Below are 24,670 nucleotides of genomic sequence, written 5' to 3' on the forward strand. Positions count from 1 at the left end.
GTTTAATATTGAATGTATGCAATAAACTGCAAGATATATCTGTATATATTGGGCTGGCAAAGAAATTAAAATCCCTTAAAACGCCACCATTTTTTTATGAACGATTAACGAACACATGTGACATGATCTTTAATATACAGTCTGTCTGTGATGTGACCTGTGGTCCACATTAACAGCCATAGTCTAGATGTGATAAGACTGCAGTTCCAAACAGCACCACAAGAAGGAAAGTTCTTTCTGTGTCGTTAATGTGAGACTCCATGTTCGTATGCTCTGATCATTGACTCTTTGACTCCGACTCCGACTTTTAGAGGAGTAAATGGTGACGACTTGGTGCAGATTATGCCGACCTTCTACTACTCTTAATAACATTTCCAAACTGCCTGTTAAATCTTAACTATTCAAACTATGTGTAACATTTGTATATACCTTTAAATTTGTATTTTATTTACCTATTTCTATTTATTTCATTTATTTATTTTATTTTTGGGGGGGCGGGGTTGTATTTATTTGTACTCTTTTTTTCAAACCTTTTTCATTTGTGAGAAAGACATGACAAGTGATATAACAAATAAAGGACAGAAACAAAAAAACAAAAACAAAACAACAATAAAGGACAGACAGTATACAGACTAGGGATGGGAATTTACAGTAATCCTTGTACTTGATTACTCAAATTACCTAATGAAAGACTACTCAAGTACTCGCAATTATTATTATTTTTTAACCGTAAACAAAAATAAATCAAAGTCTATTTTGGTTATTGGCAGGCTAATCTTCTCTGCTCTGGTTTCGTCACAACGATGTGTGCTAACAGAGCGAGCAAAAGACGTGACGCAAGACTGCCTGTTATTGGTCTCCGCTGATTTCTCCTTGTATGTGGTTAAGCATCAAACTAGTATTTCTATGGTATGCAAGTTTAACGCCACATATTTGGACTGCAAATTAACTTCATCGTTTTTTTTGAAGTACTTCCAGACATTACTTTTTTTAACTGACATGTCGCAGGTGTCGCAGACTGTTCTGTATTTGTTGTGCTTTTGCTTTCGGTGGAACAATATGTTCCCAGAGAGTTGCCGTAGCTGCCGTTAAACAGTTGCTTTTGCTGAAATCTGGCTCGGTGTGTACTAAAGCTGAAGCCGTGGCCGGAGAAGTCATACGTTTATATCCTGTTAATTATTTTCCTACCAAGTGTATTCAGTTAGGCGAAAACAAAAAGCGCATGGTCACACATGGTCACACATGTAATGCTGTATGAGTTCAAGTTATGTTGCCGGGGCGCGAGTAACAAAATGCTACTCGAATAAGTGGGTCAATGGAGAGTACCCGAGTACTCGAGTATTCGTACCCATCCCTAAAACAGACATACACATATTAATGGTTACAGTAATATATTGGTCCTGTTTGTTTTTTTAATTCTTTATTTGTTATTTCTACCCTTCTTCTTGTACTACTCTTGCTACTATGTCTGTGTTGCTGCATCAACCAAATTTCCCTCGTGGTTCATGAAGTATTATCTTATCTTATCTTATCTAACTCACGTTCAACTAATAAAAATAGCGCTTTTGAGAAGTAGCATTGTATGGTTGATGTTATGTTCTGGAAAATAGACTGCTGTGCAGAAATCCCTATCCTATTATCTGTAACTCTCTGATGCTTACCTGTTATCCCGGGGCTAACGGCTAAATGTGGCTGTTTTAACTATCTGGTGTGTTGTAGCTGTTTGGCAGGTAACCAGGCTGTCAACTCAACTTGGCCTCTTTGTCAGCAGTTTGAAAATAGGTACAGCCATCTTTGCTCCATGTTTTATACAGCATATGTTTACAACTGAACATAACAAAGCATAAGACTGAGTGAATCGTGTTACTGTTTGTCAGCATGGACTGACCAAAAGCTGAATCAAACACGGGACTACTTTATAAACCAAATCACTGAGAAAACTATCAAATGTTTTTCTCAGTAGATGTTGGATCATCAGAGCTGAATAGTGAGTCAAATGTGGACCAGGAATAGAAAGGTCCACTGGGTTAACAATGTTTCTCTGCTCAAGTGGATGAAATATCAATGTTATGTTTTGTTTGGGAGTGTATTTTGGAGCAGAGGCAAAACTCTGCTAAGTGGAGCTCTGAACACAAACACACATATTACATTATTCATTAAAAACAATGAAAAATCAACAGAATCATCGATAGTGCAACAAAGTAAATACCTGCAGTTTGTCTTCACCATTCCTAGCAAGACTGCGACAGGTTGCATCTAGTTCCTCACCCAGAGAAGTGAGGACTGCCTCTCGCTCTGCCTCCAACAGCAACACCTTCTCCTCCAGCATTACAAGCTCTGACTCTGAGGCACGTCTTCGTTCACCTGACCTGACCTGTGTAGGATAGAAGAGGGCAGAGTGGGGTAATGTAGCTGCATATTAGCTATTAGTGTGCTTTTTATTATGTAATCTGTATCTTGCATGGCAGTATAGGGAGTGTTATTGCAAGAGATGTTCCCAAGGTAAGCAGGAAATTCAGGGAGGAGAGAAATGCAGGTTCATTTTTCTGGGATGAATTTCCAGTGTTGTTGTAGTTTAGTCAGTTAAACATACACAGAAAGAGAGACCTCGGGCACCAGAGACACAAAAAAAAGCCTCTCACACAAACAAACCTAGTTAAGTTTCCCTCTCTGGCTTGCACTGTCAATAGTTTCAGGGTCCCTTAACAGGACACACAAAATCAATATGTCCGAGGCACAGGAACCGTCTGATCAGTGCTGCCCAGGGGCCGTGGATCATTATCCTGTCCCTGGGATAATAAACCACCATGTTACATTAATAAAAGACCCTTTTCTCCCTTCACCCAATCTTAGATCAATACATGGATCCCCCCAAAGAGCCCTTAACAACTTATCAGGTACCTGTCAGAGAGGTGAATAGAGGTTCAATACTTCTGCAGCTGTAAAACACCAAAGGGTGTATTGATAGGGGCCCTCTAAAAATAGTGCTGATGTGGCTCCAATTAACCTTAAATGTTCGTATGATCACATGACCATACCAGATATCCTTGCTATGTAAGGCCAGAAACAAAGGAAGGGATATAGGATACTAATAGGTTATCATTTAGATGTTTTGTTTCCTCTTGTTGTTTTCATATTTGATCCACCAACCAAGACTTACTGTGCTAATTTGTTCAATCAATTGACTGTTAATGAAACTTTGAGACTGCTCTATTGGAACAGCCAGCCCTCTACAACAGAGGGTTCCCAAACTTTTCAGTCTGCGACCCCCAAAATATAGGTGCCAAAGACTCACCACCCCCACTGTCCCTCAAAGTGATTTAATGTGGCTTCATTTAGCTGGTCTGCAGAAAGTTAGCCTACTTATATGAGCATGTGGCTGTGTTTCCTGTGCCTTTATGAATTAACCTGCTGCTACTGATGCCTTTGACAATTCACTGTTCACTAACTCTAAACTTAGGAGTCATCTGGCAAAAAGAAAGGCATAAAACTCATTACATTTCTATTTTCAAGGTTTTGTTTCAAGTTTGGCTACTATTTTTGTCCATATTTTTGGGAACCCCTGCTCTACAACAGAGATGCATTTTCAGATTATCTATATCTGCTGAAAGCTGTCACATCCTTACAGTTTACCTTTTACTGTCCTCTAATTGAAACATCTGCTGAGGTGCCGATAGATATATTTTACCTCCTCTACAATAACAGATACTCTGCCTGCGTTGGAAGTATGGCAACATTCAATATTAGTCACCATGTTGGCAAAACAAGGCAGAGGAAGCAGGGCTTACTTTGTCATCCAGTTCCTGTTTGAGTAGCTGGTACTTTCTCTGGAGGAGTGCATGTGCCTCGTCTTTTGTGCTCAGCTGAGCTGCCAGCTTATCACACTCATCCTTCATCCTGTCCAAGTTGATGCGCAGTGCCCTACACAGCTCCTTGTCTGACGCTGCATCTGCCTAGGAGAGAGTGGATTTGTTTAAGAAGTGATACAGCGACAATAGATTCAGATAATCTTGACTGATTGGGCTGCAGAAATACAACGAAGTACAGTTTGTTCAGACCTTAAAAATATGAGGGAAATTAGTTCAGAATGTATGCAAGATAGTTATTGCATATTGATTGTATTGACCTAAAGAGGCTTTATAAATCACTTGTACCCTAACAATTTATAAAGGGTCTTCAGTCAAGTCTGGCAGGTACAGGTTAGGTCTGACGTGACATTCTGTGCAGAGAACATAAAGGTCAAGAGACTGAGTAAATCCTTTTGACAAGACTCTAAAACCATGTCCGTAATCCTTGTCTCAGTCCAGCTGAGGCGTGCAAAACAAATCAAGCCTCAAATATGAGCTTCTGATCTATAATGATCACATCAGCAAACACAGCTCAAGATATAGAAAAGTGGAATAAACAACAATGATTGAGGACTAGGAGTTACAGGAGTGACACACACATAGAGAAAAAAAACAGAAAAGCAGAACTGCTGGAAGTGAGAAGAGAGGAAAAACAGATGGAGAATACAAAATTAGAGCTGGAGGGAGGCAGTAAGAGGGGGATTAAGGCAGAGACAGAAAGAGAGAGAGGAGATAGAGTGGAGGAGAAATCAGGAGTGAGAGGACAAGGACAAGAAATCAGAATATTTAAGCTTTTCTGACAGTTGACTGTATCAAAACTGTAATACAGGCTTGCGGCTATGCTGTGTGAATATTGGGTGGGCTTCTTAGGGACATCTGCAGTACCCGTAGGCTACTACTTAAAAACATTCGAGCAAACGCCCTTGTCCCCACCGCACTCGGAAATGACACCATTACAATGAGCTATGTCAGATATTAATGCCATTCAGCACAGCTAATGGGCTAAACTCAACCATATCAGGGAGGACCATGCCCCTTAAGAAACAATGTTCCCAAGAGGGCTCATCATTGGAGATATCGAAGGAGGGGAGGGCGCTGAGGGAATAAGTCAAGTGGAGACCCATCTCCAGCACTCCTTGATGAGACTTCAGAGGTCTGATATCAGGGGTTTTTAAATATTCACGCTCTGAGCTTAGGAATGGCCAGGAGAATCCATGGGGCACCACACACCATTAAGGGCTCAGCTATCCTCGATTTACCCGCACTCAGAGGACGCAGCCCGGGCCCGATGAGGAAAATGAGTCTAAATGAGAGTTTTGTCTGTGTCTCGCTGAGTCGGAAATATGCCAGATGTTCAGTGGCTGAGGCATGTTACCCCCGCGCTGGATGTGAAGTTTGTGCCAATAATTGTCGAAATGTCAATTACAGTGTGGCCCTCTGTGATCCATGCCTGTGTGCAGAGAAAACCTCCTCTCTCTGGTTGGTTTATGACCTTGACATCTCTGAAGATTTGACAAATTCGTCACATCTGATACATAATCCATGGCTCGGCTCTGCTTGGTGAAAGGAGGCCTGTAGGTACGTATAAAAGGAATAGTTTGACATTTTGGGGTAATTTTACAGAGAGTGATCCTGAATGATTTATACCCGCTCATGTCTGTGTGATAAATATGTAGCTAAAGGCAGCACCCAGTTAGTTTAGCTTAGCATAAAGATCAAGGAACCTGCAATGAAAACAAGATCTCAGGGGTTTACATACACTGTAGCTTTTGCGTAGTGTTTTTTTTTCTATCGGTGTACAAAAATAGCATGAAGCATCCCACATCCCTTAATATATAAAAACACCCAGCACTCGTCCAGATTGACAAGACACGCAAAATCATAAGGGGATTAAATGAAGCCTGTTGAGCAGAGCAGAGCTGCCTTTCAATTAAAGTCTGTTGTTTGTCTAAATATAAAGCACCTAATCAAAACAAAGGTTGCACACCATGGAGATTACACATGACAGGGCATTAAAGCCTATCACCTAGAGTGCTGTGTCTCTTTAGTTCAATATGAGGAAAAATGTGTGTGTGCTTATTTGCCAGATTCTTTACTGCCTCACTGCTCGACTCCACAAAGTTACCACTCACACATTTTGGCCGAGCTAGCTCAGTCAAGCTTTTATTCTAATCAGACCAGTTTCCAGGTCGAGCATCACCTCAAACAGACATGATTTCAAAGAAGAGTATTCCCATACGTCTGCATATGCTAGACTCGCTCTGTAACTCTACATTTTCTTTACGCAGAAAACACTCATAAAGTAGGGCTCACCTTTACCTCCTTAAAGTGTGCCTGCATTTCATCCCGCTCCTGGTTGCAGAGCTTCACCAAGTCCCGCACTTCCCGGTCCTTCTTCGTCCTGCTGTCCTCCATCATTACCTTTAGATTGTCCAGTTCTTTCTGATGCACCTCTCTCTCCAGCTGCAGCTGCTGTCCCAAAGCCGACCGCTCTTCCTGTGCTGCTGACAGCTTGGCCTGTAGCTCCGAAGCGCTCCTCTGGATCTCCTTCTTGGAGCTCTCCCCGTCTGCCAACCGCTGGGCTAGCTGCACATTGGCTGAGGTCATCTGCTTCAGGGAGGCCTGGAGCTCGGCCTGAGCGTCCTGGTCTTTCTGACAGCGACGGGCTTGTGTGTCAGCTCTGTCTTCCAGCCTCTGGTTCTCTTCCCTCAGTCTGGCCTGAACCAGAACCTGGCGTTGTGTCTCCTCCTCCAGGGCAGCAGAAACCTCCCTCACCTGAGTGAAGAATGCCGTTAGATGACGATCAGATTCCTTTTTCATGGTTTTTGTGACACATTATGCTTTATGTCTTTTATGAGGTGCTTTAAACTAAGACACATTTGTGTGTCTTCTAGAGTATTGAGGACTAAATAGCTAACTTTATTAAGCCCTTAAGAGTTGTTATTATTTATGCTTGGGGTTTTTAAAGCTTGAGTAGAAGCACTAAGTATTAGTACTAAAATCGGTGTTTATGAAACACTATTAGGGAGAAATCTATGGCATCAGAACATCTCCAAATGAGAGGCAGAGATTATTCAAATCATTTTATGTCCTTGGTGATTTGAAAAGACATTTTCCATTCCTAGAAATCTGAACCCCCACCTCTCGCATTTCCTGCTCCAGTGACAACTGGCGCTGCCGGGTCTCAGACAGCTCCACGTCCTTGCGGTGAAGTTCTTCTTCACGCTGGGCCAAACGGCCTAGGATTTCACCGAGCTCCCTGCGGGCCGCCTCAGTCTGCTGGCTCAGCGCCTTCAGCTGGGCCTGGGAGCTCTCCTTTTCCCTGGCTGCCTGGAGGGAGGGAGCAGGAGGAGAAAGTGTGTGTGTGTAGGAGAGGGGTGAGAAAGAGAGTGAAGACAAGAGGAAATGAAGAATGACAAATGAAGAGGAGGCGGGAGATGGTGTAAAAAAAGGAACCGTAACAATAATGATGAGAGGGAGAGAAGGAGTGACAGAGAGACAGAGGGAGAGAAACATATGCAGAACCAGCTATTGCACTGATAGGAAAATGCTGGCACTCAGCTCCCTGATAAGGGACAATGGTCAGGTCTGTTCAAGGCAGATTGCTTCTAATACTCTGGCTTTGACTGGAATTTGCAAAGACTTTGCTGTAGCTCAGAACCTAATCATTTAATTGAGCACTTGATTCTCTCCCCTAATTCATTAAGGGGGCAGAAATGATTTTGTAATTAATTCGCGTCACGTTGAGTATACCAGGTGGGAGTCGGTCTGTCTCTGCGTCTGTGAGGAGCGAGGCTGCTGACTGTGAGTTTAGGGGTGACTCACTCCGTTCAAATGGATGGAAATGACAGAGAGGTGACTTTCATGCTCATAATAACAGTGGGCTTGAAATGATTTGACAAAGAATGACTGCTGTAACGTACTTGCAAAGGTGCTACTTCACTTCATATTTGGTCGCAAAGTTCTTTCAAAATACATAACATCAGAGTTTTGATGTGAATGACATGAAGCCCTCAGAATAAATAAAACGTGAATTAAATGAGTGTCGGGAAGCATTAAGTGTCCAACATCTTTGATTGTTTAGTTCTTACAGCAAAATGACGACAAAGCTTCAGATGTTTTCACATTTATTTGTGTCTTTTAGAAAGTTCATCTCAATATTTTCTAAACCTTCAGTCATTTACAGTTTAGTTTGGTTTTTAGTTTAGTTTACTTTATTTATTATTCATCGTGTCTTGTAAGTCCATAAAGGTGCCCAGCCCATATGGACTTACAAGACACAACAAAAACAAAACAAAATAGGAGCAACAACAGAAGAAGAAAAAGACAAAAGCAGAGCAGTTACAATACTGCACATGTCCAGCAATGACCTAAAGTAATTCAAAAGCACAGTGGTACACTTCAGACATTTGACAGTAACAACAACTAAATCAGACGGAGTGTGCTCCTATGCTGCTGAACAGCATTTAACACAAACTGAGCAAACTGGAACACTTTGTGTGTAAACAGGAACTGAAGTCTATCTTCATCAGACATGGAAAACAAATCAGGACAGTTTTCTGATATTTTGTTGAAAAGGAGGCACCTGAGATCATGATATGATGGACAGTAGAATAAAAAGTGCATTTCATTTTCAACTTCCTCCAGATCACACAAGGAACACTTTCTCTCCTCCTCTGGAACAGAGTGGAAGTGACCTGTTTCTAATGCCAGAGGAAGGATACCACATCTCAGCTGAGCACATACAGACCTCTGAGCTCTGAGCAACTAGGGTTGCAAAGGGGTGGAACATTTCTGGTAAAATTCCATGGGAAGTTAAGCTAGGGAATTTTTGGAAATATCCCAAATTGGAAACTTTCCATGGGAATTATGGGGATTAATGGGAATTATCTTGGAATTGAGGGTCATTTAATGGAAAGGTATCATATCCAAGCATAAGTATTTGTTTTGTTATAAGCAGACATCCATCCAAAATAATTAAAACAGATTTATTTGTTAGTAGAGCTTTATCAAGTGTTAAATATTGTATTGAACAATCAATTCTTTCATTGAAGAACAAAAACATGAATGTTGAGTTAAATATTACTCATCCCCCGACCCAACCCATTCAAAAATGAACAAAAATGCAATCCCAACAAAGTCCCATTCAACATGCAAATAAAAAGGCATCTTCCCTCAAGCTTCTCATGCCTAGCCTCTGCAGGATTCTAGAAATCATCTGTGCATGTGATGGAGGAATGCACAGTACATGTAGGGGACGTGGTCTCTATAGCCCTGCAGTAAGCAGTGTGCTATATGCATGTGATTGAGGAACAGCATAGATATTCACCTGTACTTGTTGAAATCAGTTTTTTTTAGTCAGGATTATGCTAAAATATATTTTCCCCAAATATATTTAAGTTCCCTATTAAGAGCCAACCTTCAATTTAGTAAATGCCTGGTTTATTCACGTTTATTCCCAAAAATTCCCGTTAATTCCCATGGAAAGTTTCCAACTTTGAAAATTCACAGAATTTTGCAACCCTATTTACAACAAAGACTGGGTTGCTTCTCTGTATTGTAGAAGGACTACATGTGACATAAAGCATGGGTATGAGCTTATATGTCCCCTCTTCAAACATCCTTCTAAAAGGGACAGAAGATACAGATGTGTTTGATATTTCAGTCAATTTGGAGAGGGTGGGATAAATGATGAATACTTTGATATCTAAGCTGCTCAGTAACTGAAGAGTGTTTCCTCCTGAAGTGATCTTGATGCTCCTTCATACTCTAATACCGCAAAAAGGGAGGGGCCATTGAGAGAACCCCAAAGAGTGATGACTTTACAGCTGTGGAAACCTGGTTTGTTTCCACCATCCTTTCATTAACATCAGTGTGTTGCAGTGGGATAGTTTGCCGGAGAGAAGTTTTGTTTCTTCGCAGCCTTAGGCATCCCTGCAAATCATTCTACGACTGGAATTTAGAAATACGCTTCACTATGAACCTTATTGATCACCTTTTAGAGCACGCTGTCAAAGTCAACGCAGTGATCCAAAGTCCACAGCTGAGAAAACTCAACCAAAGCAGTCAGTTGTTGTTCACAGTCATTGCCAGTTGGCTACTTACTAGCCCAGCCAACTGCAGCACTTTCAGATTGCTTGAGACAGACTTGCTTGGAGCCAATGAGTGAACCTGTAATTGAGCTGCAGGCCCCAAGTTACAGTGCCAACTGATAACTTTTCAATAAGCTCCAGTGTTCTCCACCAATGTCTGTTTTACTTTTGCTGGATTCTTTGCAACAACAGAGAACTTTTACTTGTTTCAAAGACAAGCCAAAACTGCCAACAGCAACAGAAAAGCAGCCGACTGCAGAGCGCTTTGATTGGGATCTTGGCAGAGACACAGTAGCAGTTGCACTCTAATGTACAAAAACAATAACAATAATGCTATGTGTTAAAATAACACACAGATAATCAGACCTGCCTAGTCAGTGAGTTATTGTATGGATGTATAAAGCCTGCTTGTTGTTAAGTGACAGGTTGTCACTTCACTGAACTGCTAATGGCTGTTGTGTTGAATGAAGAACTGTAGAAACCTTCCATGCATTTTTATTTCTCTCAGGATTGGCTCTGTTTTTGAGAGCATGTGAGTCCATGTGCTTGGATGAGGAAACGCCCACCCATGAGTAAGAATCCAATCACAATGCACTACAGTCGGGGGAAGCTGACAACACTGGTGTCAGATTTAAGGCATGAATTTAGGATGGCGAGTGTTGAGGAGAGGCAGCAGTATAAGGATGCACCACCGTCTTTCATTATGAGTTGTTTTTTTATTATTATCAGGTTTTACTAGTGATGTCATGTAAAACACTTCTAACATGACTGCACTTCTGTAGCCCCATCACACAGCGATACCACTGACGAAATCAGGACAGCTGGGCAGGTAACACAGTCATCCAAAAAGCAACCGTCCGTAACTGATGCCTTTCATCATACAGACCCCACTGGTTCAAAAAGACACAAAAACATAACAAGGGCAGAGGGGATGTTCATCGCCAAGAATCTGCAGCTGTTTTTGGTGATTGGAGATGTAGGCTTTCGTCACGATTATTACAAAGTACACTCTTGCACATTTTTCTGAACTTAAGTAATTCACAACCTCTATGAAACAACGCACAGACATAAGGCACAGAGCCTCGCCCTCACCTCCTAGACAACAGAGAGTTACCACTATAGATTGTATAAAAAATGATGGTAGTCTCCGTGACGTCACCCATCTGTTCCTGAAGAGTTGTTTTGAAGTCAATTGTCGGAGGGTGCCATATTGGAAATTCTGAACACTTACTGTACTTTGTCTTAGCTACGGTGAGGTAAAGATGCAGGCCTTTAGCATTTTAGCTATAAACTACAGGGTGCCCACCTGTCAATCAAGTCAGCCATGCCCTTAATTAGGCAAAATTTGTACGTTTAATATTGTCAAGAATAACGAGTTATGAAAAAATTCACCCCTTGTGCAGAGCGTGCTGAGAATGAAATGAGCTATTCAGACCTAAGTAGTTTTTTGAACCAGGCTGTAAACATGATTATTTATTCTCCAAATATCGTCCTTTTCGAATTGGTGTGTATCTGGTTTGCGGTGTTTCTAAGACTGGAGGTTGCCGCTTGGTTACCCCACTGTGATGGTACACTTTATATCAGAGTGGGGAATGAAGAGCAGAGGTCTCCAAACTCATCCCCTGTATCAAAGTCATACTAGTGCGGATTTGGCAGAGGAGTTGACAAATGCAGTTAATACCTGGACGTCAGAGAGGGGCAACATGTAACTCCCTGCAAGCACTGATAATATTTTGTTTATATATGTATATTTATTTTATATCCTGCAATATATCAGACGTGTAAAAATAGAAATGTTTTTTTGCTTAAGGTGTAAAGTAAAGAAATAGTTTGGGAATTTTTTCTCCACTTGCTGTTACACTACAACAGCTCAGGTCATCAGAACCAAACCAAACTGCCTGTATTGTTGCCTCCCTTGTTGACAGTGTAATTCATGCATCTGCATACACCTACCTGCGACGCTTTGTCAGTATGGTTCTGAGCCTGGGCCCTCTCCTCCTCCAGCTCCCTCTGCAGTCTCCTACACTTTGCCCTCCACTGGCGCACTGCCTCTTGGGCTCTGGTCTTCAATTCATCTCTGCTCCTGGTGCTCTCCTGGAGTAATGCCTCTGTCTCCTTCCTCTCCGCCTGCCTTTGGCTCTGAAAGGATGAGAGTTTACAAATAAGGAACAGTTTCATTCTTTATAATGGGAACCAGAGTTTTTTAACCACGGGTGTATCCTTAAATCTCTTACAGACCTAATTCTGTGGAAAATCATTACTGCACTGTTTATTTTTCACTTCTTTACACACTTTTTCTGAACTCACACACAAATTGCTTTCAAATTAAATTGCCACTAGAAGAGGCACCTCTTGTTCCAAGTCCTTGGATTAAATTACCACTGATGAATTACAGTGGGGTGCAATAAGCAATAATAAAATACCTGTATATCCCTTAACTGTTCAAGCATTCGGAGCTGCTGCTGCTCCCGCCGTGCCAGGTCAGATGACAATTCCTGGTATATGAAAAAGAGAAGGTCAAGAGCGTGTGTGTGTTTGTGTTGCATCTACTGCTAACAGGGAAGGAGACAGAGAGGGAGGGGTGAAAGAGAGACGGAGTATGAATGAAAAGGTTTAGAACAATGGAAGAGAAAAGAATGGAAAGACGAGTTTAAAGACAGGAGCAGAGAGGAGAGATTTTGTATGAAAGGGCAGAGGATAGCAAACAAAGACGAGGACAAAAGGTAAAGACATAAAGGTCAAAGAAGGTGTGGACTGTGTTTACAAGCTGCCTACAATTGGATTATCTGCAAGGCTGGTCGGAAAAAAGCAGTCTGAGTTCCACTGGATTAACTTCATATCCACAACAAAATCACTACCACTTTGAAGTTTCAACTTTGATTGAAGTCTTAAGAAAGGGCATGCGAGGTGAGCCTGGTGCAGAGGACTCTGAAAAAGACTGTCAGTTAGAAGTAATTAGACACAGACTGATTAGTCAGAGCCCTATTACACTCTATATAAATTTAGTCACTGAGAAATTGAATCTTCCAGCCTTTTCTTCTCATTATACTTCATTTTTGCTCATTTAGCGTTAAAATGAAGCATTTCTGACATCTATTTTGATCTTGACATAAAAACCATAAGAGGTGCCCCAGGTGATACACGCAAACACTGACTTCATCTCTTAACACCTACTCGGCAATGAGGGAAGCGTGGGAGTTTAAAACCCAGTCAGTGAAAGAAACATCAGAGATTAGAGGAATGTGCCAATGCTTAAAGTGCTGCTATTTCTACTAAGGTTTTATTGATACCCACCAGAGCCTTGAATTCCCCTGTTAAGGAAGAGAATATTGCTAGTTTTTCTTCCTTTTTTAAAAAATGTCTTGTTACACTGATGGAAGTGACACGTCGCACCACTTTGAGAAGCATAAATGACTGATTTCTGGTCTCCTATTTCAACTGTCATTTCATCTGACGATTTTTAAGGGGATCAAGTGGTGTGAAGTTGGCGGAGGATGCAACCACGGATGAAAGAGGATAGACAAACTAAATAAAGCCCTCTAAGGGTAAAGACGGCAAAACAGGCAAAGTCAAAAGGGTCAGCTCCAGATGAGAGATCCTCAATGTTTCCCATTTATTCCTCAGTGTGCTGGACAGACAGCCAACTCGATGACTAAGCGATGAAATGTAAAGCCTCCCCTGAACCAGCGCTCTAATAAGCTCTTCACAGCAACACAGCTTTTTTTATACACACCTCAACTTGTAAGCTGAGCTGGACTCTCTCCTTCTCCTTGCGTTCCAGAGCCCTTCTCAGTTCTTCAACCTCACAGAGGACCGAGGCTTTGCTTAGCTGGACTCTCAGCTCTGCTACTTCCTTTTCCAGGCTGACACGATCTGTACATATAAACAGAAGAGGGAAAATTAAAAAGTTCTTTGGATTCATATCTACGAGCGAAGAAAAGAAACATGGTGACTGCATGGTACTGCCTGACTAAACTAACTTTGAAGGCCTCGTTTTTGTTTTGATTTGGCAGAAGCTGCGAAACGTACTTGGATCTATTTGGCATGAACTCAATTTGGCTCAAAGTGAGCTAAGCTGAAGCCAAAAGGTGAGGGTAAACTGTTCAGAACATCAACTAGCAAGAATAACTTCCTACACACTTCCTTTTTTATTCCCCTAATGAAAACCTTGAAAAATGGCAGCTTGCAAGACCATGCTGTCAGTCAGCTGACAAAGTGATATGTCTTTGTTTCACTGTGACAATCAGCCAGAGTAACTTGATGCCACAAGCTGGGTGAGTCCAGCTCAACTAATGCAGTGTAAATCAGGCTAAATGACTTCAGAGTGGAGAGACTATCTTACCTACTTACTCTAAATCTTGTTTACTGGATGCTGATATGCATAACTCACCGTCAATCTCTTCACTTTGTCACCTGGGGCAGACCAAGAACGGTGTGAGCAGAATATGAATGAAGGGATAAGAGATGTGAATGAAGCCGGATTTCATAAACAATGTGCTGGTATACAGTGGGTACTGTTAATGTCTTCTTGAAGCATTTCAGCATCTGTATTCCATTCTTGGTGACATTAAAATCACAAAAGCAGATAATTCAAGATATTTTACAAGAACATACTGCAAAACTTGAGACTCTTGTAGTGGAATCTGTCAATGTCTAACTTTCACCACCTGATCGTACACCAGTACCATTACAAGCAACACACGGGCACTTATAGGTACGATTTTCAATACTTTCCTCCTACCTCTCCACTCCATTTACTCCACTTTTCAGATCACACATCTGACATTATTTTTCTCCTCTCTCTGTACCATAGTCCAATCAATTCCCTGCTCTCTCAGACACTTCACTTGTTTTGTCTTGATTCTACTTGGCCCTGTAGCTGATCTTAAGGTTTTCTCTCCCCGCTGCCCTGCATTCACCCGTTCTCCTACCCTTAAAGGTAATTTGATCCAGCTATCGGCGAAGCAAGTGTGCTGTCTGGAGATTTTCTTCCAGCAAAAATTGATACAAAAAAATAACACAAAATAGTAGCAGAGATGGCAGAGCAAACTTTTAACCAAGCCATTTGACCTGCATCTAAATCCTCTCTGCCTTTTCTGTGCCTGTTTATCCAGAACTATTTCAGTACCTGAGCTTCCCTGTCCACCTCTTCCCTCCTCCCTGTCAATGTGGCTGCCATGTGGCTGTGCAGCGGGCTGAAACGTCTCCAGCCGGGCCCTCTGAAGCTCATTCTTCTCCCTCTTCGTCCTCAGTAGCTCACCGCGCATATCCTCCACCTGGGGATCATCAGTCGAGTAAGCAGACACAGAGAAAGACATCTGACTGTCTGAGAGCGGGCACTGAAGTACTCTTAAAAGTTGCTGCACTGCTTATTGCTTCGTCCCTTGAGGTTTACAGAACATCTAAATACACAACTGGGAACAGTCCACACAGACACAAACAAACCTGTTGAACGAGGGACTCCCTGCTCTCCTCAGACTGTTCAAGTAGTCTTTTGGCTCTCTCCAGCTCCTGATCCCTCTGATGAGGTAGTAAAAGAACAATGTGAGGACAACACTTCATGATCAAGTGTTTCAGAAACTACAGAGGAATTAGACGAAGCCTCGGAGTGAGCGGTTCTTGAACTTTTGAGACCTTGTAACACATCAAATGTCGCAAGAACCACTTTCCACTACTGGTGCAATGCAAAAGCACCAGGCTGATGTTAATATTCTCAATATATCATATATTTGGTGTCATAAAAAGTCCACCCTGCATTGCTAATCCAATGAAAGTTGTAATTCTGCATCGTCTAAATGATCTACAACTGATATTTTCAGTCATTTTAATGTTCTAATGTTATATACAAAAGCACCGTCTGATATTAAAATAAATCACATGACATTTGTTTGGTCTTTCAGAAAGACTCATAAGTACAACCAGGTAAATGCCATTTGGAGTAAGTGGGCAACAGGGTTTTATTTGGTATGCAGCATCTACAGCTGTTAGAGTTACAATACTAAGTGAGTTTTAAGGCACATTTTACCAAAAGTCTGATTTTCATAGAGAAAGTTTGACCAAGACTTTGCTTTACCTGCTGCCAATGTTCATTTAAATACCACTCTGTCTAATCTGAAACTTCAGCAAAGTGGTCACGTCAGCATTAAGTAGGGATTTTGGTTTGTAAAACTTGAATGTCTAAGTCAACCTTTTTAAACACAACATCTCACACATTTACCTTGAACTTCTCCTTCTCTGCTTTCAGTAACCTGTCCGTCATGACTTCCTCTCTCTCGTGGCCTTGAATTAGACTCCTTCCGGAATTCTACAAAACACAATATAGCAGCCTCAGCATGTATGATTATGAGAGCACACATATGAAAGTAGTGTAAGAATGAAACACGAGAGGTGCCACTGCATAACGGCACCTTCCTTCCTCCCTTCAAAGAATAAGACATTGGCATGATGGTGGATTTGCTCAGGAGCTTAGATCCCCCTCATTCTGAGCGGGCTGCGGTGATGAATTACCGGCTGCTAGCAATAACATCTACCCAAGTGACTCATCATCTATTTGATTCAGATCGCAGCGGGCCCATCGGTGGGGAATAAATGTGCCCTGTGCTCTCCCTCCTCTCCTGCTCTTTAGTAGTGAAAGAGATTATTTTCCTCATCATTTCCTTATGCTTGTTTATTTACCCTTAATTTTTGGGACAAATGCGTTATTTCCCATCGCCCCGGGCCCTGCTGGTGTCCCATTAGGGCACTACGAAAAAGAGAGGGATGCAAATGAATGGGTAGCTACTAGCATTACACAGTGTTCTGGAAAGAAAAAAAAAAGTGCCTCACAAAAAATCATCAGTCTGGATGTAGCTACACAGCGCCCCTCTGTGGCCAACTGGTGAACAGCGGAGGGTGGAAGGACTGATGTCATAGCACTGATCAGCTCATGCAAAATAATGTCTTCAACTCAAGTTACTGAGGAATAAATGTGGTTATTTTAAATATCAACTTATAGCCACATGGATGTTAAAGTAGCATGTGTGTCTAAATGAAGAACAGCTGTGCAATAACAAAAACTAGTGTGCTCTGTGCTGACTGAGCACTGCAGTGAATCCAGAACACTGAAGTGCACCTAATGACAGCACCTAGCTGGACAGCTATTAATGCTCTGAGAAAAATGAACACCTAACAAAAGTAGAAAAATGACATGATTGGCATGAGATACAGGAAAGTAGTAATTAAATTCTTGGTGACCATTTCCACAGCATCAAAGCTCTGACCTGGGTCTGTTTCACAGCCTCATAAAAGCAGGGACAGAGGGCTAGGTGACAAAGTGGGAGCTCTGCTTTACCAGAAGAAAAAAAAAGACTGTCACTCCACAGAGTTCACCCTCCACCCTCCATTTGTGTGATGGACATCAGTTGTCAGCATTTTGCCAAAATTCCAGTGTGTAATTACGTGGATAAGATAACTAATCACACCAATTACAGACAGCAGTTTGGGCTCTTTTCTGACAGCTTTTTCTGAAGGTGAACAATAATTATTCAGCAAAGATCACTTGGTGTGTCAGCTTTCATGTTTCAACACTGTCAGAGACAGAAACAAGAAATTAGTTAGTGTTTAAATATCAGTAGTCTGTTTTGTTACTTTGAAAAAGCAACAAGGACTTGCAACTATTGACAAGAAAACAGAACTGCTGATTGAGGAGCAACACTCTGAATAATTCAAAACTCTACAGGTTATTCTTAGCACATCATCGTCTTGTTTTTAAGTTCTACATGTTTTGACAGATTTAACTTATAAATCCAGGAATCAACTTTGAAACTCTGGTAGAAGCCACTGAGAAGGCCTTATCAGCCCCAAATCCCTCCTCCCAGGACTTCTCACACAGCTTTGACAGTTTCACTGTCATCTCTCTCTCTCTCTCCTCTATCCCTCTCTCCAACCCCAACTCGGTTGAGACAGATGTCTGTCTAACATGAGTCTGGTTCTGCTCGAGGTTTCTGCCTGTTAAAAGGAAGTTTTTTTTTTGACGCTCTAACTTACTAAATACTGCGAGGTGCAATTCTCATGATGGATTAAGATGAGATAAGACTTGATCGTATCCTGTCTTGGTGTTGGGTCTTTGTTAATAATTTAACATAGAGTGGTCTAGACCTGCTCTGTTTGTAAAAGTGTCTTGAGATGGTGTTTGTTGTGATTTGGCGCTATACAAATACAGATTGATTGATTGAAAACAAGAACATCGCTTAAACGCTCTTCCAGCTCCGTAACATCTTTGTCTTACTCCCACCCTCTCCTCTTCCACTGCAGAAACACTCATCCATGCCTTCACATTTTCCAGACTGGACTACCGCAAACAGCATTCTCAACAGTCTCCCCTCCAAGGACATCCAGAAGCTACAATATGTTCAGAACTCAGCCACTCCCACTCCAGAGACCACATCACACCCATCCTGCAACACAGTCACTATCTCCAAATACATTATCGCATTCACTTCAAGATCCTGTCCCTTCATACCTTACAGATCCCCTGAAACGTCACTCCCCCATTCACCACCTCAGATCATCAAATGCCATCCTCATGACCCCTATCATCAGGACCAAGCACCACATCTTTGGGGACAGAGCCTTTGCCATTGCTGCCCCAACCCACTGGACCTCCCTCCAATCATCCACAACTCAGACTCACTGTCCTCATTTCAATCCAGTACTTTATGCATGTACAGTATAGACATTGCTGACATTTGACATAAACTATAGACTGTAGGTCTTTGTGTCTGCATCTCACTGCAAGCCTCTGATGACATCCATGGGGGTTAGGTTTTACATGATACACTACTCACAAAAAAGTTAGGGATATTTGTCTTTCGGATGAAATTTCAAAATGCACCAAAAATGCAGTATAACATTACAGGTGAACTTAATTTGACCTTCTCTAAACCTTTGAATGCACATATCCAACTGTTCAATGTTTCAGTACTCACTGCATAACATTCTGTTCTCTAACAAGGTGATTAACCAAAACCACAAGTATCTGATCCACAAATCAACCACTAAATGTTCTGGTTCAATGACACGTTGTATCTAAACAGTCCTCTTCATCCCGCTGTTCACATTTGACATCATGAGACCAAGACGACACCTAACAATCGATCAACAGTACTGAGTCCTTGTAGAAAGTCGTAACCCCGCACCCCAGAACCTGAACGACCTGAGGACAGCCCTTCAAGAAGAGTGGAGCTCCTCAGTAGACAATAAGTCGGCTTGTGAACAGCATGGGAGTCATTGTCAAGCTGTACTTGATGCCGAAGGACACATGACAAGTTATTGAGACATCGACATGTTTTTTTGTGGTATACCCACCACTGTTGTTGGCTTTTTTTTCAATACATTGTTTGAGATGAAGAAATTAACATTGCATGCTTCAACTTAAATGCCCTACTTTCATGGCATAATATCACTATAGCATGAACGTTTCACATTTTCCATAAATCTCATCCAAAAGTGGAATATCCCTAACCTTTTGTGAGTAGTGGTATGAATGTATTTCTGTCTTTATGCATCTTTTAATGATGTGTTCACCTTGTGGGGACTTTTGGGTAATTCAATTTGTCTGTCTTGTAAAGGTTTTCCAATACAGTCCAAGCATGATTCCTACGTATTCTTTTTGGACTGCTGGACTTGATGCATTATGTATACTTCTTAGAGAAATGCACATGACTAGATGTGGTGAAAGGTTCTGATCGTCACATGTTGCTGTGAGTCTGTTCTGTCATGGTTTGCCAACAGAGTTCCTTTCATTGAAGGTTTGTCTTCTTCTTTTTGTGTTTAATTTTTTGTTTGACTTATTTGCTGTTTATTAAGTAAAACATCAACAATCTTGGGACTGTGTATGAATCAAATTTGACTAAATTTGCTACATTCACATCATGTTGATATGACTCAATGTGCTTAATTACTGATCCCTGAATTAATTTCAATAGTTTTGTATTCTAATAATCCATCACATCCTGTCTTCTCACCTCTGCTGGATTTATATACCTCATTGGTAAATATATAAAGTAAGTTTTTGGTGTCCTTTCTAAGTCTACAGAGCACAACAGTGATAACAGGTAGGTGTTGGGTGGAGCCATTGGTGGAGACGAGTGTCACCTCCTGGAGCTCGTCAGACACGGCCACCCGCTGATCGGTCCTTCTTCCTCGTTCTCCAGCGTGCATCTCTCTCTCTAGCTCCTGCAGTCGTCGCTCTACACGAGACGTCACCTGCAGACAGCAAGACGTAGGATGCCTCAGGTCACACAAACATCTCTGGTGCAGGAATGGCGGCGAGATATGATAAATGAGGCACCAGGAAATTAAAAATCTGACGGGAAGTATTACATTTAGGATGCAAGAACTCCTGGTCTAATCAGGAAGTATCACATCCACCTGTAAGAGACAGCTAATACCTTTATCTTGTCGCGTCCACAGACATGACAAGATAAAAGATATTAGACATGGTGGATGTCTTCTGGAGCAGCATATTTATCAGCAGCGGTGGTGCAGTGAAAAGTCACGTGCCAAGAATTATGCTAAAATATTTGCTAAGTTAGACTTCAGAGGAGTGACTTTTATACAAATGAATACCATTAGTCAGTAGCAGTTTTATATATTTGCGTATTGTATTTCTGATAAAACTGCTTTCATTTAACAATAACTCCAATACTGCATCTTTAAATTCAGCATGCATTCACTGTTTTTCTGAAGCCAACAGCGCTGGAGGGCTCACTTTAAGAATGAATGGAGAAATACTCAGCTATTACTCACTGAGGTCTGTCTCTGGGATGTTGTCAAGTGCCCTGTGAGGCTCTCCATCGCTCGCCTGGTGTCAATATCAGACCTATAAAAAAAAATAATAATAATATGCCATAGATTGAAAATATTTACACAGCGGAGAACTTTGTCATTTTACTCAAGGACATCATTGATCAAAGCGTGAATGCATAATGTGAAGCCAGCAAGAATTATAATGCAGCTGTAGATGTTAGGGTATGGTGTGTGGGGGGGTCATTTTGGCCTGGTCAGCACCACTAAGGAGGAGAGATTTTTTAATAACCTGAAAATATCAAACTCTAATTTATGTAGAGAGAAAAATATGCCTTTTGACTCCAATTTCCAGGGCTGTCTCTTGAAGTTTTAAAATAACACCTTCATCATTTTCTCATCAGGGAGACTTCAAAGCACTTCAACGATGGTTTCCTTTAAGGCTAAAGAAAAACCTTTTAATGTACAGCGGATGAGAAAATTAAGATCAATATCCTGCATTTGGCTCAGTCAGACCCAAGACAAAAGCTGGAATAGAAAATACTGTAGACAATCTACTGCACAGGCAGGCCTCGAGAATATATTACTCAGACATCCTGCACTTTGTGTGGATCACTAAATAAGAATGAGGTTTTCCAAAAACCTTGTGCAGACATCCAAACTCATTCCAAATGTGCTTATGAGTTCAAAGTCAAGACAGACAAACTAATGGAAGAAAAAATAAATAAATACATCTTTAGGGTTTAAAATCACAAGTTTTATGGGCCTTTCAGATGAATTCTTTTTTAGACAGAAACAGAAATAAACACAAATATTTGCAACAATTATTTTTTTTATGTTTGGTTGAATTGGCCTTTAAAATAACCATAAAATGAATGAAATATCACCAAAGTCATCATTTTGCTCTATAAACCATAGAATAGAGCCATCATAAGGCGACTTTAGTCATTTTCCTTACAAAAAACAAGCTATGCCAATCTCACTGTCAATGTCACACAACCATGTCCGTTCACAGAAGAAGCCCTAAGTACCTGTGTAATCATTACCAAGTGTGATCGTGATTAAATTGATGGTGATGCTAGAGTCTTAGGCCTTCTACATTCAAAAGAATCACACAGCTGTGTCCTATCCTGCTCAGAAAGTGCTTGGTAACATCAGGGTTTTGTCACTGAGGCCACACTGTCAGTTGGTATAAATTCAAAGCCTCTAGAAGAAGTCTTGAACACATGTTGCTCTCTGAACATGGCTAAGGTGAAGAAGAAGCTAATGAGTGAGCAACGGGTTCAAATAAAGGCCCTTTTTGATGCTGGCTGGAGTTGCCACCGCATAGCCAACAACTTGAGATGCAGTCGAATCACCGTAAAGTACACTTTAGACCGCCATGATGCCAACAGTTCACACCAGAACCGAAAGGTGAGAGGTAGGAAAAATAAACTTTCAGACAGACAAGTGAAGCATCTCAACATGTCATTTCAGCCTCAGGAACAGGTGACTTAGTGAAAATTGATGGATTCAGGGATAAGAGAGTATACCACAATATTCTGGTGAGGCATAGAGTACCATCTGGGAGTCTTCTTATTCTGCCTAGATTTATTTTTCAAGAGTAAAATGACCCTAAACACTCTTTTAACTATTGCCAGAACTACCTGGGACAGAAGGAATCTGCTGGAACATTGAACATGATAGACTGGACCCCTCTAAGTCCGGAACCTCAACCCCATCAAGCAAATTTGGGGCGAGTTGAAGAATAAACTAGACAGATCTATTGTACATTCAAAGGAAAGCCTGTGGCTTGAGTTGTAGAATGCATTGGATAACATTAGTGTTGACGTTTTCAGGAAATATATTGGCACTATGTCAGAGAGATGTGCTGCAGTAATTGCTGCAAGAGGTGGACATACCAAATGTTGAAGTTAAAAGTGGATAAAAATAGAAGGTCTCACTTCATCTGATATTTGTTGTGCTCAGATGAACCATCTGCATGTTTCGTGAACATGAAATGTAATCATGTTTTGGAGGCAAAAAGGGTCAATACATTCAGATCTGTCAGGTGTTCTAATAATTTTGTCCACCACTGTATATTGTCACTGTTATTATTAATCAACCAGCCTTTCAACAGGTAATGAACACTGTTTGAAGATTTAGTTCAGCTCTAAAAAATAAATTCCTACACCAACAGAATATGGAATAACAGCCGTATTATTTTTTTTAAGGTTTGATGTACAGACTTTGCCCCTCCCCTCAGGTACCTGTTTCTCCGGAGGATTTCTCTATCCAGGTCATCAGACAGTCTCTGCTGGTCACAGTGCAGATCCCTCAAGGACTGGTGCACAGTGTGAACCTAGGAGTGACAGCCACCGATAGATACAGAATACAAAAACAGTAAACACAAACAAAGCAACGCAAGAAGTTGACTGTCAATTTCTCAGTGGATGCCGACTCCTGAAGATATAATATTTACATAAAGAATATTGGATGTGGTTAAACCTTATCGTAACCCTCAGAGTTAAAGCGTAAAAAAGCTGCTATATTCTGCATGTTGCCGACTCAATGTGCCCTCTAGTGGACATTTTCAGAAACTTTTTGACAGTTGCAAGTACCACTGATTTGGTAGTAGGTGCATCTACATTCCTTACATCCTCTCCTATCAGGCTGCCATCCTTGAAGCGCACACCAGCAGACTGTGACCTCCTTCTTCTTCCTGGAGTGCTTGTGTAGTCCCTCAGTGGAGATGTGGGAAAGAAACGCTGGCTATCTGAAATCACAGATGAATGTGTTTTAAAGTGTTGCAGTGGAGCCTGGGGTCTTTATGTTGTTCACTTTGTATTTTTCTTTGTGTTTGTTTTGTTTTTATAGGATATGTCTGTGCAATCACTCTTTAAGTTCCATCTCTTTGCCATTATCCAGAACCAGAACAACAATGAAGAGAGAGCTAACAGCAAATCCCTTCTATTCCTCCATACCTGATCCAGAGCAGGGCTCCAGGTCACTGGTGTGCAGAGAAGAGGCTGAAGCTGAAGCACTCTGAGCCCCGTTGGATCTGCTCATCCTCTGTGTCTTCAGCTGACTGATTGACTCCTCCAGGTTGTCCCTGAGCTGAGTACAAGCGCATGATAGAATTAACAAGCAAAAACAAAACAAGCAAAATATTGGAAAAATTTGGTCCTAAAAATATAGAAACAACAACTCACATCCCTGAGATAATCTGAAGACAGTGAAATAAAGAGGGGAGAGAAAAAGAAAGAGGGCAGCAGCTAATTCTTTAGTAGTATCATCCCCAATTAGTGTGGTATATTTTCCCTATGTATCAGGTTAACACTGAAGAAGTAGACTTCTGAAAATACTGACTTACTCCTCATCCTGCCCAGATATGCCACCATAACACTGAGGAAGTTATATTTGATCTAGTGTTTCTTTAAACTTAAATTATCTTATTTAAAATAGCTCCATTAAGTATTCATATATGTGTGAATACTGCAGTAACAGTGAAATGCATTTGAAACAACTCTGACAACAAAACAAAGCCATGTTTGAGATGAAGATTCCTGTGTCAATTAGTATGGATAGCTGAGATGGAGAGTTAAATAATAGTTGGGAGAACAGTTGTCTAACCAGTGCCATGGCTTCAGCTTGATCATCCGTATGGTCTCTGTACTGGCCCAGCATCCGGTCCACTTTGTTTAAATTCCTGCTGGTGTCCTGTCAAAGATAAACAGCAACCAGTTGACATTTCACTGTGAGGTACAAATTACTACATCACTCTAAATCAGGGGTGTCAAACATACGCCTGCGGGCCAAAGCCGGACCGCCAGAGGTTCCAATCCGGCCCGTGTGATGTGTCAGGTGAATGGGAAACCAGTGTGCTTGGTGAGTTCACAGCAGGTTTCAGTCCTAATAGAATACAATACTTGGCCCCACTGTGAGACGCATCATGGTGAAAAATAC

At 41.3% G+C, this 24,670-nt stretch overlaps 1 protein-coding gene across 2 annotated transcripts in view; it reads right to left on the minus strand.

Annotated features, from left to right (window-relative positions):
- The window catches only part of LOC117824264 (centrosomal protein of 128 kDa), a 42,852-nt gene that overhangs the window by 17,151 nt on the left and 1,031 nt on the right, over nt 1–24,670 (minus strand). The window contains exons 2-17 of one of the 2 annotated variants that reach the window (XM_034699716.1): nt 24,338–24,424; nt 23,689–23,821; nt 23,362–23,480; nt 22,975–23,066; nt 20,729–20,801; nt 20,075–20,185; nt 16,158–16,244; nt 15,386–15,460; nt 15,069–15,216; nt 13,674–13,813; nt 12,364–12,435; nt 11,894–12,079; nt 6,990–7,178; nt 6,168–6,623; nt 3,789–3,953; nt 2,210–2,374 (exon numbers count right to left, since the gene is read on the minus strand). In XM_034699716.1, coding sequence (XP_034555607.1) covers nt 2,210–2,374; nt 3,789–3,953; nt 6,168–6,623; nt 6,990–7,178; nt 11,894–12,079; nt 12,364–12,435; nt 13,674–13,813; nt 15,069–15,216; nt 15,386–15,460; nt 16,158–16,244; nt 20,075–20,185; nt 20,729–20,801; nt 22,975–23,066; nt 23,362–23,480; nt 23,689–23,821; nt 24,338–24,424 — 2,298 coding nt within the window. Of the gene's footprint in view, nt 1–2,209; nt 2,375–3,788; nt 3,954–6,161; nt 6,624–6,989; nt 7,179–11,893; nt 12,080–12,363; nt 12,436–13,673; nt 13,814–15,068; nt 15,217–15,385; nt 15,461–16,157; nt 16,245–20,074; nt 20,186–20,728; nt 20,802–22,974; nt 23,067–23,361; nt 23,481–23,688; nt 23,822–24,337; nt 24,425–24,670 lie in introns of both variants that reach the window. The other variant, XM_034699715.1, reaches the window with a different exon arrangement.

Source organism: Notolabrus celidotus, chromosome 13 (assembly GCF_009762535.1).
Source record: "Notolabrus celidotus isolate fNotCel1 chromosome 13, fNotCel1.pri, whole genome shotgun sequence".
In the NCBI taxonomy this organism is placed as follows: domain Eukaryota; kingdom Metazoa; phylum Chordata; class Actinopteri; order Labriformes; family Labridae; genus Notolabrus; species Notolabrus celidotus.